The sequence below is a fragment of the Cheilinus undulatus genome, linkage group 7, assembly GCF_018320785.1.
Source record: "Cheilinus undulatus linkage group 7, ASM1832078v1, whole genome shotgun sequence".
NCBI lineage: Eukaryota > Metazoa > Chordata > Actinopteri > Labriformes > Labridae > Cheilinus > Cheilinus undulatus.
Genome location: NC_054871.1, coordinates 51972073 through 51988673, shown reverse-complemented (window position 1 = coordinate 51988673; position 16601 = coordinate 51972073). Strand labels below are relative to the sequence as shown.

Below are 16601 nucleotides of genomic sequence, written 5' to 3'. Positions count from 1 at the left end.
AGGTCACGTTAACTAAAAATTCTCAGTCATCGACAGATTTTTTTAATGATGACAGAGAATTTTGAAGGCTGTTTGTCATTTTGGCTGACTGGAATGACGAGGATGAGCCGGCGTGTCAGCACACGCACACAGGCAGATGCATAGGCCTTTTCCACATTGCACACATGGACTATTATGGAGGTCATTTAATCTGTAAAAAAATCTTGTAGCCAGGGGAGCCTTCTTCTCTCAAGATTCTTGGCATGTGGGAAAGTGTGGATCAGTCACAGGGCAGATGCAGCGCTCACACAGTCAGTCTGAAAGCACTGACTTGTGGGGCTTTTCCACTATAACTTTTGGCCAGGCAGAGCCAAACCAAGCCGTGCTGATTTGCTTTTCCATCACCAGGTTGGCTGTGCCAAGCTGTGCTAGAATGGTCCTGCTCTAGAGCAGGGCTAAACCAGCCAGGCCAACTCCAAGCACGCTGGCACACACTGTAAACCTTACAGACTATGCATAGACCTGTTTTAGAAAAAGGAAAGCAAACGAGGCTCATTTTATCATCGTTAGCTTGAGCTAAAGCTAACACTGCTTCATTGTTTACGTACTTAATATTACAAAGTAAGCAAGTGTTTGTTAAAGTGAGCCTCTGTTTGCATAACTACTTCAATAACATGTTAACTTTAGCAAATGTAGCATAATCTGACATAGCTAATATAGCTGTTTTAGCTTTAGCCTTAGCTATGTTAGTTGCAAAGCTATGTTACTTTTGTAGTGAACACAGCTTTGTTAGCTTTATTTTTAGCTAAACTAGCTTTGTAACTCATTCATCTATGTAGATATTGTTGCTTCATTAGCTGTGTAAGTTATGTAGCTACATCACCTTACATTAAGTAGCTAACAAAGCTTTGCTAGCTTAAGATTTAGCTACATTAGTTTTTTGGTCATGTTATCTATGTAGATAGCATAGCTTCAACAGCTTTACCCTTAGCTACATTATTATATGGCAACCTTACCGACGTAGTTAACAAAGCTTTGTTAACTTTATTTTGCGCTACATTAGCTTTGGAGCTATGTTATCTATGTAGGTAACAAAGCTTTGTTAGTTTTAGATTTATCTACAGTAGATTTGTAGCTATGTTATCTATAGGGTAACAAAGCTTTGTTAGTTTTAGATTTATCTACAGTAGATTTGTAGCTATGTTATCTATAGGGTAACAAAGCTTTGTTAGTTTTAGATTTATCTACAGTATATTTGTAGCTATGTTATCTATGTAGGTAACAAAGCTTTGTTAGTTTTAGATTTATCTACAGTAGATTTGTAGCTATGTTATCTATAGGGTAACAAAGCTTTGTTAGTTTTAGATTTATCTACAGTATATTTGTAGCTATGTTATCTACGTAGGTAACAAAGCTTTGTTAGTTTTAGATTTATCTACAGTATATTTGTAGCTATGTTATCTATGTAGGTAACAAAGCTTTGTTAGTTTTAGATTTATCTACAGTAGATTTGTAGCTATGTTATCTATGTAGGTAACAAAGCTTTGTTAGTTTTAGATTTATCTACAGTATATTTGTAGCTATGTTATCTACGTAGGTAACAAAGCTTTGTAAGCTTTACCCATAGCTAAATTAGCTTTTAGGCCATGTTATCTATGTAGATAACATAGCTTCAACAGCTTTACCCTTAGCTACATTATTTATGTAGCAACCTTACCAGTGCAGCTAACAAAGCCCATTGGGGGTTGCGAGACACTGAGAGGGGGTCTCCATAAACCTTAATGAAAACTAAGAACACTTTTGAATTACACTGTTGCCACTTTACACCAATTTTGTCTAATTTTAACGTATTTTTGCAACTAAGAAGCCTGTTTTTTGTCAGTTTTGAACCCTTTCCACCACTTTTTATCTGCCTGTTCCTGCCACTTTAACCCTTTTTTAAATTTATTTTTTTGCCACTTTTTCCAATTTTTTGGCATTTCTAAGTAATTTCTGCTGCTTTTAAAATTTAATTTCCCCATCTTTCCCATTTATGCCATTATAAGCTTTTTTAAATATATTTTTAGAGGGCTACTTACTACACAAATGAATTAAAATTTGTTTCCTTGATAAGAGTGGTTATTATTCAGGTAAAATCTAAAATACCACAGCTTAACTTTACAATGGACCATCATTTTGCTGACCTCCATGGGTCCCCAGTTTGGCTGGGCCCCAGAAAGCTCTCCCCTTTATCCCCCCTCATCTGCACATGACTATTCTTGAATGTGCATGGCTGTGTTCAACCACCCTCAGGTACAGTGTGGCTCCCTGGTCTCTGGCACCTTTAGTTTGGGGGTCCTAGGCTGAAAAGGTTGAGAACCCCTGACCTAGATAATGCAGCTTCCTTAGTTTTAGCCTTAGCTACGTTAGCTGTGTTAGATTGTTTTCATGGAGGATGAGCTATTTCCTGTAAGCAGACTGTTTACTCTGTTTTATTAAATCTTTTGTAATCAGGTTGTGCAGGGGATGTTTGTGACTTCTTTCTTTTGGTATCCTAATTCTCACCTTCACCTTGGCCCTTGCCCCAACCCTTATCAAAAAGTCTGATCTTATTTTGAAAGTATTTCCGTTCTGACAGAGATGTCGTCTCACCTTAGTCCTGGTCTGCAAATCCGAAACAAATAGCAGCAAAGACTGAATGATGTTGTGGCTGATAAGGGACAGTAGGAAGTGGGCGTGTCTTATCCCTCTCCCTCTCAGCCTTGTCCATGACAAGCTGAAGTTCCAGGGTAGATACACCTTAGCAAAAATTGACAGCATAACCAGCAGCTTCTCTCACTGAAACCTCGTCTCTAGAGGAGCTGAGGGCTCTAAAACCATCATCATTATACTGGAACTATTGAAGCTGTCCATGTTTGATCTATTTTTTATGCAGAGGACTTGTTATGGAGCGAACCCAGTGTCTAAAAACTGTTGAGTCAGCATCTTCAGAGTGTGTTTGTGTTTCACTCACACACTCCTCCTCCTGGATGAGCTGAACCAGTTTCTGCAGGACTTCATCCAGAACCCTGCAGACACAGACACAGAACGGGCCCGATGAGCCGGAGCGAGTCATTTCCTGCCGCCAGCCAGGAGCAGCGGAAGCACTGCCACACACACACACACACACAAATACACACAAATAAACACACATAAATAAGTGCAGTAAAGCATGACTGGGAGCAGCAGCAGCACCTGTTTTTGATGTTGAAGTTTTTGCCCAGATGAAGGTGTTTGAGCGATGGATGTCTGGAGAGCGCCGGCAGGACTGTGAGCAGGTCTGCATCCAGCCCTGTCAACACACACACACATATATCCACACACATATATACACCGACATATAGAGATACACACAGTGCATGTCTGGCTTCATTAACTGGGCCCCGGCCTGCCTCAGGACAGGAAGTGAAGGTCACAGTGGGACGTGTGGAAGCATACCGTTGTCGGAGATATCCAGCGTGCCGATGGAGGAGACTCTGGGGAAGAGTTCCTGGATCACAGCGGCTCCTGCAGACCTCAGCTGGAGACAGAAAAAACAACATAATGGAGAGAAGCAGACTCGTTTTAGGTTTACTCTTTGGGGATTTGTTCTATTTTCCTCACTGAAGCAGATTTATTGAAGCTTTGTTTTGTCTCTGCAAGCAGCCTGAACTCTGCAGCTCTACTCGGTGTTAGCTTAGCATTTTCTATTCTAAAAAACGGAATAAATAAATATCATTACAAGCCAGGAAGCTGCCATGACACATAAACAGAACCTGAATGGTTTCTTTTGTAAGTGAGTAAGCCTGTTTTTCTGTAAAATAAGCCAAAAAACTAAACCTCAATAAAGTTTAAAGCGTCTACAGTGGCATTTTAAATGGCCAGTCCGTAATATTTAACACAGGAGCATTTAGCAGAACAAACTCGGTCAAAATGGAACATAAGTACTTACAAGTAGGCCTGTGTTTAATCATTAAAAGTACAAAATACATTCATTTATATTCACTTAACACAAGCATTAAAAAAAAACAACTAATTCCAAAAATGTTGGGTCGCTGTATGAAATGTAAATGAAACCAGAATGAATGTCAAATGTCATAAACCCATATTTTATTCACAATAAAACATAAACAACATATCAGATGTTGAAACTGGGACATTTTACCATTTCATGAAAAATATTAGCTCATTTTGGATTTGATAGCAGGAACACATCTCAAAAAAATAGGAACAGGGCAACAAAAGGCTGGAAAAGTAAGGGGCACTGATGAAAAACAGCTGGAGGAGCATTTTACCACTAATTATGTTAAATGGCAGCAGGTCAGTGACATGACTGGGTCTAAAAGGGGCATTTTAGAGAGGCAGAGTCTCTCAGATGTAAAGATTGGTAAAGGTTCACCAACCTATGAAAAACTCAAATAAATGTTCCTTAATGTAAATGACTTTAAATCTCCCACAATCTACAGTTCATAATAATTTTAGATTCAGAGAATCTGGAGCAAAGGACAATGCTGAAGGTCAGTACTGGATGCTGGTGATCTTGAGGCCCTCAATGCATTAAAAACAGGCATGATTCGGTACTGGAAATCACTGCATGGGCTCAGGAACATTCCAGAAATTATAGTCTGCCAACACAGTTGGCCGTGCCATCCACAAATGACAGTTAAAGCTGGATCATGGAGAGAAGAAGCCATATGTGAACAGGATCCAGAAACACCGTTGTCTTCTCTGGACCAGAGCTATTTTAACATGGACTGAGGAAACATGGAAAACTGTTCTGTGGTCAGAGGAATCAAAGGGGGAAACTCTTTTCAGAGACCACAGATGCTGTGTCCTGCAGACCAAAGAGGAGAGGGATCCAGCTCGTTCTCCTGGCTCAGCTCTAAAGCCTGCATCTCTGATGGCATGGGGTTGCATTAGTGCCTATGGTGTGGGCAGCTCTGTCAGGAAAGGCCTTGACTATTTCAGAAAGATGATGCTAAACCACATACCACATCCATCACAACAGCATGGCTTCACAGGAGAAGAGTCCGGGTCCTGAACTGGTCTACCTGCAGTCCAGACCTTTCACCAACAGAAAACATCAGAAACATCACTTTCCCAGACTGTTGTTGAAAGAAGAGGGGATGCTACACAGTGATGAACATGGACCTGTCTCTACTTTTTTGGGATGTGCTGCTGCTGTCAAATTCAAAAGGAGCTAATATTTTAATGAAATGGTAAAATGTCTCAGTTTCAGCATCCCAAATGTTGTTTATGTTTTATTGTGAATAAAATATGGGTTTATGAGATTTGACAATCTTCTGTTTTTTATTTACATTTTACAGTGTCCCAATTTTTTTGGAACTGGGGTTACACTTTGAAATTTTCTTCTATTTCACTGCAGCAAGTAAGGCCTAATTTTCAGCTGCTGGTTGAATAAATCCTGACCAGCTAAAAGAGGAAACACCTAAACTGGTCCTAAATGATCTTCAACACAGCCGGCCTAATCTGCTGAGTTTTTCTGTGTGGTTCCACCTCAGTGGAGACTCAGTCAGGGTTAAGGGGGAGGAGGTTTTTATTCTCTGAAGATCTCCTCTGGCTAGACATGCTGGGTGCTTCATGTAAGGACAGATGAAGGAAGTGTTCCTTTAACCTGAGCGTCTATGACTACTGCAGAGATGAAGCGTTACCTCGCAGCCGCTGATGTCCAGATGAAGGTCGTTGATGTGAGGATTGGAGGTTAACCCCGTCAGCAGAGCTCTGTGGAGATGGGATGAAAAGAAGCGAGTCAACAAGGGTCTCCTCACGTTTATTACAGAGGATGGAGGATGAAAAGGAGGCAGATTGTGGAGGTAATGCGAGGTGACGCGGTGAGTACCTCAGAACGTCGGGAGGCAGCTTCATGGAGGCCAGGCTGACATAAGTGAGGCTGAAGGCCGAGCTGAAGAACTGACGGAACAGCGGCAGCGTGTCCTTCACTTTCCTAACACAAAAAACGTCAGAGATGAAGAAGGAGCAGAGCTTCTTCAGCTAATCTGCAAAACAAATTTACTTTGGGTAATGAAGAATTTCGAGGTTTAAGCAGCTCAGCAGTTTATTCCAAACCTTTGACCGACGGTCGTTTGGAGAGAGGAGCAATTAGGAGGAAAACTGTTGAGTTATTGATGAAGACATCAGAGGAATTCTGTGGATAACTTCTAGATATCTAAATCATTTGTTAAACCTAGATTACAAGAGAACGGGATTTATTTTTAAATGGATGAAATGTCTCAATAAAATAATAGATCTGCAAAAGTTAAATCAATAAAATCTGTAGCAAAGTAAAACTAATCTGTCTGGAATGGAAAACACTCACATCAGATTTTTAAGCCAGTATATTTCTAGATTTTACTCAGTGTAAACAAAACAACGTTTCTGTTTTCAGCATCAAATCAAAGAACAAATCTTTCACAGAGTCAGTCTTTAAAGGGCTATTTCCGCTGTTTTTCCATCCTTAAACTACTGAGATATTTTCAGTGATAATCATCTATTATCTAGGTCCCACACTGTACATAACATTCTAATACTGAACTCTTTGGTTTTTGCTTGTCTTTATAAATGAACCTCAGCAGAGCCTAAACCAGCAGACTACATACTGTTCCTGATATTTTCTGTGAGGCTGAGGTTTGTGGCTTTTTCTCCACTGTGCTCTGTTGCAGCTTCTTTAGGCCTGCACCTTAGGGGACTTTTTAAATATGAATAATCTAAAGTGATATTCAGTATAAATATTATATACATCTCTGCTGAGGACTGACTCTTCTTTATCTGTGTGCAAACACACATAGATTTATGTGAAAGCAAAATCCCTAAGCCTAAAAAATGTAAATAGGCCATACTTTATTTTGGGAATATGCTTTAAAAAAAATCTAATCCAGGGCTATCAACTGGATTAAAATGTAGTTAAAATTATTCTCACAATTTCTATAGCTGATTGCAATTAATCAACAACACAGTCTGGCTGCAGACTGCACAGCCCTTGCAGACCACCACTGTGAGATAACACATCTGTCAGAACAGAAATACACACTAAAACTTTCAAAATAAAATCAGATTAATCAGGTAAGGTTTGGATACCAAAAGTTAAAAGTTAAAAAAACTGACCTGCAAAACCCAAATAAAAAAGTTTAATAAAGCTGAGTAAGCAGTCTGGTTACAGGAGAAAGCTCATCCACCATGAAAACATTCTTACATAGCTATCAAGCTAAGGCCAACGCTAACACAGCTACGTAGATAACGTAGCTACTTGGATAACATAGCTAAATCTTAAGCTACCAAAGCTACGTTAGCTACATAAACTACATATGCAATGTCGCTAGATAACTAACATAGCTAAAGGTTAAACACACAAAGCTACATTGGCTACCTTAGATTTTGCTACATTTGCTCAAGCTAGAGCCATTTTAGAAGTTGCATGAAAGGTTGAATGGGTAAGCTCCATTAGCTTTAGCTAAAGATATTGTAGCTACATTGGCTTACATCTTATAGGTTATGTTGTAATGTTAACTATGTCGCTAGCAAATCCATCCTAGCTCTAGCTAAAGCTTACTATGCTAAAGCTAGCTTCTAAAGCAGGTCTATACATAGTTTAATTCTTGGTTTGATTTCTGGCATTTATTCTGTTTTATTTATAAATAACCATTCAACAACCAACCATTGGTAATGAAGCCAATGCAGAAGTGCAAAACATTGCAACACAGCGAGTGTCTGCTTGAGGCTGGCTGCAGGAACACCCGAAGTCCCTTATGAATACACGTTAAATAGCTGGTTTTCACACAAGAAATAAACTGGTTTACAGCCTGGTTCAAAAAAACAAATGTGTCTCATTAGCTAATGTCTTCATGTACTCTCATTTATTTGTACCACAATGCTAACTAGCTAGCTGACAGAAAGTCGAGCTTAGTGGGCGTGCCTATAGGTTGATCTACAGTTCGGTTGAGACAGGCATTTCAATATGGAGCCCGCCACGGATTGGCTTCCAAAGCAGTTTGAGTCTGCCTATTGTGAAGTAGATGGCTGGCGTCACATTCTTTCTACAGTCTATGGTTAGGAAGCAATGCTGATTGTGAGTCAGTTCCACCTGCTGTAGTGCAAATGAGACAGACAACAAGTGGAAAGGAGAGGCAATTAGCAAGACGACCCCCTTAAAGGAAGGGTTCTGCAGGTGGTGTCCACAGACTGTTTGCCTCTCCTCATCCTTTCTGGCTGATTTTTGGTTACTTCTGCATTTTCCCAGTCCCTCATCACTAGTGGTAGCATGAGGCGGTATCGGCAACCCACAGAAGTTACTCAGGTAGTGCAGCTCATTCAGGATGGCACATCCGTGGCAAGAAGGTTTGCTGTGTCTCCCAGCATACTTTGAAGAGCGTGGAGGAGATACCAGGAGACAGGCCAGTACACCAGGAGACGAGGAAAGGTCTGTAGGAGGGCAGCAACCCAGCAGCAGGACCACGATCTGCTCCTTTGTGCAAGGAGGAACAGGGGGAGCACTGCCAGAGCCCTAAAAATGACATCCAGCAGCTCACTAATGTGCATGTTTCTGCTCAAACTGTCAGAGACAGACTCCATGAGGGTGGTACAAGGGCCCGACATCCACAAGTGGGACCTGTGCTCACAGCCCAGCACCATGCAGCCTGACTGGCATTTGCTAGAGAACACCAGGACCAGCAGATTCACCATTGGCGCCCTGTGCTCTTCACAGTTAAGACCAGGTTCACACTGAGCACATGAGACAGGCGTGAGAGAGTCTGGAGACGTCGTGGAGAACGTTCTGCTGCCTGCAACATCCTCCAGCATGACTGGTTCGGCAGTGGGTCAGTGATGGTCTGGGGAGGCATATCCTCAGAGGGCTGCACAGACCACCATGTGCTAGCAAGAGGTACTCTGACAGCCATTAGGTACCGGGATAAGGTCCTCAGACCCATCATCAGACCATTAGCTGGAGCAGTGGGCCCTGGGTTCCTTCTGATGCGTGACAATGCTCGGCCTCATGTGGTTGGAGTGTGTCAGTAGTTCCTGCACTGATGCTACGGACTGGCCTGCCCGTTCCCCAGACCTGAATCCAATGGAGCACCTCTGGGACTTCATTTGTCATTCCATACACCGCCGCCACATCGCACCACAGACTGTCCAGGAGATGACTGATGCACTGATCCTGGTCTAGGAGGAGATCCCTCAGGAGATCCAACCTCATCAGGAGCATGCCCAGTAGTGTGTAGGGAGTGCATACGGGCATGTGGAAGCCATACTGACTACTGAGCCTCATTCTGAGTTGTCTTGAGGAATTTCACAGAAATTGGATCTGCATGTGATCTGATTTGTCCACTTTTATTTTGAGTATTATTCTGAATCCAGTCCTCCATAGGTTAATGATTTTGGTTTTCATTGATCATTCTTATGTTATTTTGTCAAAGCATACCACTATGTAATTAATAAAGATTTTTAACTGGAATATTTTATTCATTGAGATCTGGGATGTGTTATTTAAGTGTTACTTTTATTTTGTTGAGCAGTGTCTAAATCTCTGCACACATACAGTTAAGTACTTTATACTCATGAAGGACAATGAACACTGAGATTTGATGATGGTATTCTATGACTATTTGCATTTTAAAGTTCCGATTTTGACATCCTGCAGCACATCTGACATTTTTCTCTGATACCAGGTTTAAGATTTGCTGAGCTTACAACTTTTGTGACATGATCTTGACATCTACTCCATTATGGTTTATTTGAGTTACTGTTTTGCTGTGACATTGCTCACGACTCTCTCCTGATCAGCTTGCTCATGAATTACAGGTTTTTGGCACTAAGGTTTTTTTTTTTTTAATCTATGAAAACAGCAGCTTTTAATTTTAATGAATGAACAAAAAATAAAGAGAAATGAAGGAGCTGAAGGAGAGAAAGTGGGGTGGGAGCAGGCACATGGTGGATACGGTGGGTAAATATGAGAGTGGATTACCGCCTCAGAATGAGCAGCAGAGTTAATATTGCTTTGAAGGAAGAGGAGGGAGCGAGTTGGGTCAAATGAAAGATAACTCTGCTTAAATATTCATGAGTCTTATCTATGCAGAGCAGTTTTAAACGGCAGCAGACACACCCACCGAGAGGAAACACAAAGGTTTCCACAAAGCTCATTTCTCAGCTGAAGACGGAGGCAATGCTGAAATAAAGAGGATGGAGATGGGATGGGGAGCTCTTTAAGGTGAAATAAGGATAATCTGGATCTACTGCTGCTTTTATTGTGGTGGTAAAAGTCATGACTGACCTGTGAGAGAAGGAGTTTTTGGAAAGATTCAGAAAGGAAAGATCAGCACAACAGCCCCTCAGAAGAGCCCCAAACAGCTGCGTGAGACACAGGGTGGAGAGGGTTAGTGTGAGCAGAGAGAGAGAACGGTGACACATCCACGACTGATCAATAAACACTCACAGAGTCCACGCAGCAGTCGGTGCCCGACAGATCCAAATGGACCAGACAGTTTGGCTGAGACAAGAACAGGTACAAGTTCTGCAAAGAGACAACAAAAAGAAAGAGAAATATCAAAGATGTTCTTAAAATAATGTTGTACGTTGTGTTTTCATTGTTTGCACCTGTGCCCTCAAAGAGTCAAACATAGGGCTTTTATTTTGAAGGTGGAGAAATGAAAAAGTCTGCAGCCTTTGACTGCCACAGTCATTTTGCCTCCGGTTTAAAGCAAGTTTTACAGTAAAATTTTAAACTCCAAACTACTGAATGGTGAAAAAATGGGCAAAACTGGCCTCCCCACCATGGCGACATAGTTTTTATTAGGTTTCCATTCATTCATCAATCCATTCATCCATCCATTCATGCATTCATCCATCCATCCATGCATCCATCCATTCATTCATCCATCCATCCATCCATTCACCCATCCATCCATCCATGCATTCATCCATCCATTCATCCATCCATCCATCCATGCATTCATCCATCCATGCATCCATCCATCCATTCATCCATCCATCCATTCATCCATCCATCCATGCATTCATCCATCCATTCATCCATCCATCCATTCATCCATCCATCCATGCATTCATCCATCCATTCATCCATCCATCCATGCATTCATCCATCCAGCAATATCGGAAAGAAAAAGGATCTCTGCTGCTGAAAAGTGTCAAATAGTGCAATGTCTTGGACAAGGAATGAAAACATTAGATGTTGCAGGAAAACTTAAGCGTGATCATCATACTGTGAAGAAATTTGTGGCTGATTCAGAGCACAGACGGGTTCGTGCAGATAAAGGCATAATGAGGAAGGTTTCTGACTGACAAATTCATGGGATTAAGAGCGTACCTGCTAAAATGTCATTACAAAGCAGCAAACAGGTATTTGAAGCTGCTGGTGCCTCTGGAGTCCCACCAACTTCAAGGTGTAGGATCCTCCAGAGGCTTGCAGTCGTGTATAAACCTACTATTCAGCCCCTCCTAACCAATGCTCACAAGCAGAAACGGTTGCAGTGGGCCCAGAAATACATGAAGACTCATTTTCAAACAGTCTTGTTGACTGATGAGTGCCGTGCAACCCTGGATGGTACAGATGGAGGAGTTGGTGGATGGCCACCATGTCCCAACAAGGCTGTGACATCAGCAAGGAGGAGGCGGAGTCATATTTTGGACTGGATTCATGGGGAGAGAGCTGGTAGGCCCCTTAGGGTCCCTGAAGGTGGGAAAATGACCTCGGCAAAGTATCTAGAGTTTCTGACGGACAACTTTCTTCCATGGTACAAAAAAAAGAACCGTGCCTTCTGTAGCAAAATTATCTTCATGCAGAGAATCCCTCTGTGTCATTGGCTGCTATGGGCACAAAAGGAGAGAAACTCGTGGTGTGGCCCCATCCTCCCCTGACCTCAACCCTACTGAGAACCTCTGGAGCATCCTCAAGCTAAAGATCTATGAGGGTGGGAGGCAGTTCACATCCAAACAGCAGCTCTGGGAGGATATTCTGACATCCTGCAAAGAAATTGAAGCAGAAACTCACAAGTTCAATGGATGCAAGAACAGTGAAGGTGGTATCAAAGAAGGGCTCCTATGTTAACATGGAACTTGGCCTGTTCAGATGTTTTTGATTGAAATAGCTTTGATTTCAGTAAAAATTACCTCCTAATGCTGCAAATTCAACAAATGACCATTTTCATGGTGGCGTGCTTCTAAGACTCACTGCCATACGCTTTGATAACTCGAGTCTGTCAGTGACAGAAATGACAGTTTTAGCAGACATACTTTGCAAAAGACTACTGACAGTCATTAAAGCTGCTCTGAATAAATGTGCTGGAACATTGCAGAACATTTTGTTCCTGTTAGTTAAAATATGTTAAAATAAGGTGCTGGTTAAAAGCAGCGTGGCCCTTAAAGCAGCTGAAGTTGTCTGTGAAAGGGAGAGATTGCTTTAGTTTGGGTCAGGTTTCCTCACCGAGGCGTCCTCCCCAGAGAGAACCCCGGGGTTCTTGCTCAGGTCGAGGTGCAGCAGAGAGTTTGAGTATTCATCGCTGGAGCACAGAGCCTGAGAGAGAGACACCACACCTGGGGGGGACAGAGAGAAATGGGGGGGGTTACGATATTAAAAGACAGAGAACACGCTCCAAACATTTTGTGTCCCTGCATTATTCATAGACATGCAGCAGCAGGCCTGGCTGGTTGAAATGGAAACACTGCTCCAATGTAATATTTAAATTCTCCTCTGGGTGTTCGCACAGAAACAGAGGGCGTGCTGCCCGCGGGGCTGCACAGCACATCACACGCTGAGTCAATATGGAGCCGTAGAGGGGCCAAACATGAAACACGGCTCTTCAGGAGGGAGAATCGTCTGGGGCTTTGGAGCTTTTATATTCACTGACCTGTAGTCTGACACAAACACAGAGAGCTGCTCCACCAGCTGCAGCCTCTACCAGCTGCTGTCTGTCCTTTCTGGACTCCTCCTACCTCAGTCTGGTTTAGTATTTTAGGATATCCTGCTAAATATCTGCACACTTACATCCAGATTGATGGGTTCATCCTGTTTTCAAGGTCCATGTCCTTCCCTCTGATACATTTCCATAAAACACTAACACGCTCACGTTTTGAAAAGCCCATGTCCTGGTCTTAACCAATGAAATACCAACATTAGCAGCATGGATGCTCACAACACTTATTTCTCTGTATGGATACCAGTAATGTTGTTGCTGTTTTAACAGATAGAAACAACATCTTTAAAGCCAGGTGTGCAGTGAGATTTCAAACAGGTGTCATCTGCAAACAACCTACAGTGCTGTGAAAAAGACATTAGAGAATTAGACAAAGATAACCTGAGTAAATACAAAAGTCAGTTTTTAAATGATGTTTTCATTTATTAAAGGAAAAAGCCACCCAAACGTACCTGGCTCTATGTGGAAAAGTAACTGTCCCGACTTGTTAAATCATGAATTAGCTGTGATTAACTACATTTTTTTTTGAAAGCTGAGTTCAGTTTGACTATCTACACCCAGGCCTGATTACTGCCAGACCTGTTGAATCCAGAATCTCTTAAATAGAAGCTGTCAGACAAAGTGAAGTAGGCTAAAAGATCTCAAACACCTCATAGAGCCATCTAAAGAAATTTAAGAACAGATGAGAAACAAAGTCATTGACATCTATTTGTCTAAAAGGGTAACAAAGACATTTCCAAGGCTTTGGGACTCCAGAGCCCTTATCCACAAGTGGGGAAAACTGTGATTGGTGGTGAACCTTCCAGGAGTGGCTGGCCTACCAAAATGACTCTAATTTCACCAGCTGAAACATCACAAAAAATTTTTGTTGACAGCCTTTTTTTCCATGAGAAGACTAGACTAAGACTTGCTAAAACAGATCTTTGATGAAGAAAACTGACAAAAAAGAGGTTTAGTTTTCATCAGGATGACTGAAACAAGACTAAAATGTAATTTAGTTTTCGTCAGACATTTAAAATCTACGATATTTCTCCACTGCGGGTAAATCTAACGAAACACAACGCGTCAGGGGTGCAGATGGCCCAGTGGCTTAAGGTGCGTCTCATGTACGCAGGTGGCCCAGGTTCAAATCCTGCATGTCTCTCCCTACTCTCGTCCTTGTTTCTGACTCTATCATCTGTCTTCCTAACCCTGCAAAGCAGACGGATTTGCCCGTTTCCATGTTTCTCACTGGTGAATCCATCTTTCAAAGCTCTCGTCTGAACCGTTTGGGCCTGGTTAGAAAGTGACAGGACCAATCAGCAACAAGGGGCAGTACTTTCGGCGCGGCAGAGTCATGACGTAAGCAAGCAGCAACAAGAGGAATTATGGCAGAAGACATTAGCGTGGATGCTGTTAAAGCGCCAGTTTTATCAGAACTTGACATTCATCATTAAAAGAAGAACAAAGAACAGCAGTAAGTTGTTTTCTTTTCAAAAACTACAAAAGTCGTGTACTGACATGTCTACAGAGGCCATGGTTTGCGTTATGCAGTTCTCTATGGAGTTTACTCTTCGGTAGCAGCTACGTCACGTGTTTTGTTGCTCTGATTGGCCCATAAAGATGCAAACAAATCCATCTGGCATGTCAGGTTACTGTCTTCCTCTAGCAAATAAAGGCACAAAAAGCCCAAAAATATATCTTTTAAAAAAACAACAACACACACACACACACACACACACACCCACCCCCCCCCACCCACACACACACACACACACACACACACACAAAGCATCTGTATCTATTCTGCCTCTCAGCTGTAGAAAGCAGGGACCCCAGGTTTGGCAGAGTACACACTATCATGATTTGGTACCAGATTCAGAAAAGAAAATAAATGCTTGAACAAAAAGTTAAGACTAAATGTGAGGACTTTTTAAGAACTAAAACTAGACTAAAATGTTTTTTGAGTTTTTCTCGATTAAAACTAAAAGGGTAGAAATGACTAAAATGTGACTAAAACTAAGTGTGCTTTCACATTTGACCCAGTTGTTTCGAACTGTGCCGCAGTTTAGTTTTTACCACGACGTCATAAAGCTGATTCGACGCTCTGTCCCTATCCGAGTGCGGTTCCATTCACATCTTATCTGAACCGTGCCAGAGTCCACTTGAATCGTACCCAAGACCACCTCCCCAAATGGGCCCGGTGCCCGCCGCGGTTCGTTTGCATTCACACTACCAAAACGAACGGACTTTGGGCTCAAGTCCACTCGGATCCAGGACTGGGCCCCTAGTGTGAAAGCCACCTAAAAGACATGTAATCAAAAGACTAAGACAGAGAGTAAAATTAAAAATAGCTGCCAAAATTAACACTGGAGTCCAAGAGTGTATGGGTGACTCGTCCAGGAGGTCCCAAAAGAACCCAGAACCACATCCAAAGACCTGCAGGCCTCACTGACTCAGTTCAGGTCAGGTTGAGTTCATGACTCAACCATAAGACCGACACTGGGCAACAATGGCATCATGGGAGAGCTCCAAGGCCAAAACCACTGCTGACAAAAAGGAACACAAAGGCTTGTCTCACATTTGACTAAAAACATCCAGATGACCCGCAAGACTTCTGGGAAAATATTCTGAAAATATTCTGACGAGACAGAAGTTCTGGAAGGTATGTGTTCCGCTCCATCTGGAGTAAAAATAACACAGCATTTGATAAAAAAGAACATCATGGCAACAGTCAGGCATGGTGGTGGCAGTGTGATGGTCTGGACCAGGACCTGGACCATTCGTAATTAATTGAAACATGAATTCTGCTCTCTAGCAGAATATCCTGAAGGAGAATGTCCAGCCATCAGTTCATGCCCTCAAGTTCAAGTCCTCTTGGGTTATGGAGCAGGACAACGATCTGAATCACACCAGCAAGTCCACCTCTGAATGGACTTAAAACTAAATGAAGGTTCTGGAGTGGTCTAGTCAAAGTCTGGACTTTTATCTGACTAAGAAGCTGTGGCATGACTTTAAACAGGCCGTTCATGCTGGAAAACCCTTTAATGTGGCTGAATAAAGACAATTCTGTGAAGAATGGGACAACATTCCTCCGTAGGATTGGATGGCTTAATAAATGAAATCATTATTTAAAAACTGACTTTTGTTTTTACTCAGGTTACCTTTGTTAAGGGTTTTATGTTTAGGCATCCAGAAAGTTCAAGCACCTAAACTAACAGCTAAAAAGTGATAAAAGGTTCCTGTTTTCGGCTGAATCGTGTACCAGAGTAAACAGAGGAAGTCGGACCTTTGGAGCTGAGTGAGGTCTTGGAGAGGTTGAGCAGACGGAGCCCTTTACTGAGACGACAAACCTGCTGGATGAGGTTGGAGACACCTGCAGCACAACAAAAGAGAAGAAAATTGATTTCTGTGACTCTCCAGACGTTTCATTTCCTGTTTGTTTCCACCTTCACTTCCCAGTCAATATTTCTTATCTTACATCTGCTCCTCAGTTCAATCCTGAGGCAGCAGGTGAGAATCAAAATGAGGAAACTCATATCAACCAGGTAGAGTCTTGGTTTATAGGGAGGCTTTCTCATTTATTTTTCTCCATCTAACAACATTTTGGTGTGACAGAGTAGGAACAGGAGAGTTCTGGTGTTTTGTAGCTGCAGAACTGTCTTTTTAAGGGTTACATAGCCAGCGCTAAAGCTGGGGCAA

General features: G+C 42.1%; 1 protein-coding gene across 1 annotated transcript in view; it reads right to left on the bottom strand.

Moving 5' to 3' along the window:
- Positions 1 to 16601, bottom strand: part of LOC121512526 (capping protein, Arp2/3 and myosin-I linker protein 3-like) — a 105176-nt gene that overhangs the window by 43064 nt on the left and 45511 nt on the right. The window contains exons 12-20 of the mRNA XM_041791828.1: positions 16189 to 16275; positions 12431 to 12540; positions 10424 to 10501; positions 10262 to 10338; positions 5837 to 5941; positions 5649 to 5718; positions 3436 to 3517; positions 3193 to 3289; positions 2972 to 3026 (exon numbers count right to left, since the gene is read on the bottom strand). Coding sequence (XP_041647762.1) covers positions 2972 to 3026; positions 3193 to 3289; positions 3436 to 3517; positions 5649 to 5718; positions 5837 to 5941; positions 10262 to 10338; positions 10424 to 10501; positions 12431 to 12540; positions 16189 to 16275 — 761 coding nt within the window. The remainder of the gene's footprint in view (positions 1 to 2971; positions 3027 to 3192; positions 3290 to 3435; positions 3518 to 5648; positions 5719 to 5836; positions 5942 to 10261; positions 10339 to 10423; positions 10502 to 12430; positions 12541 to 16188; positions 16276 to 16601) is intronic.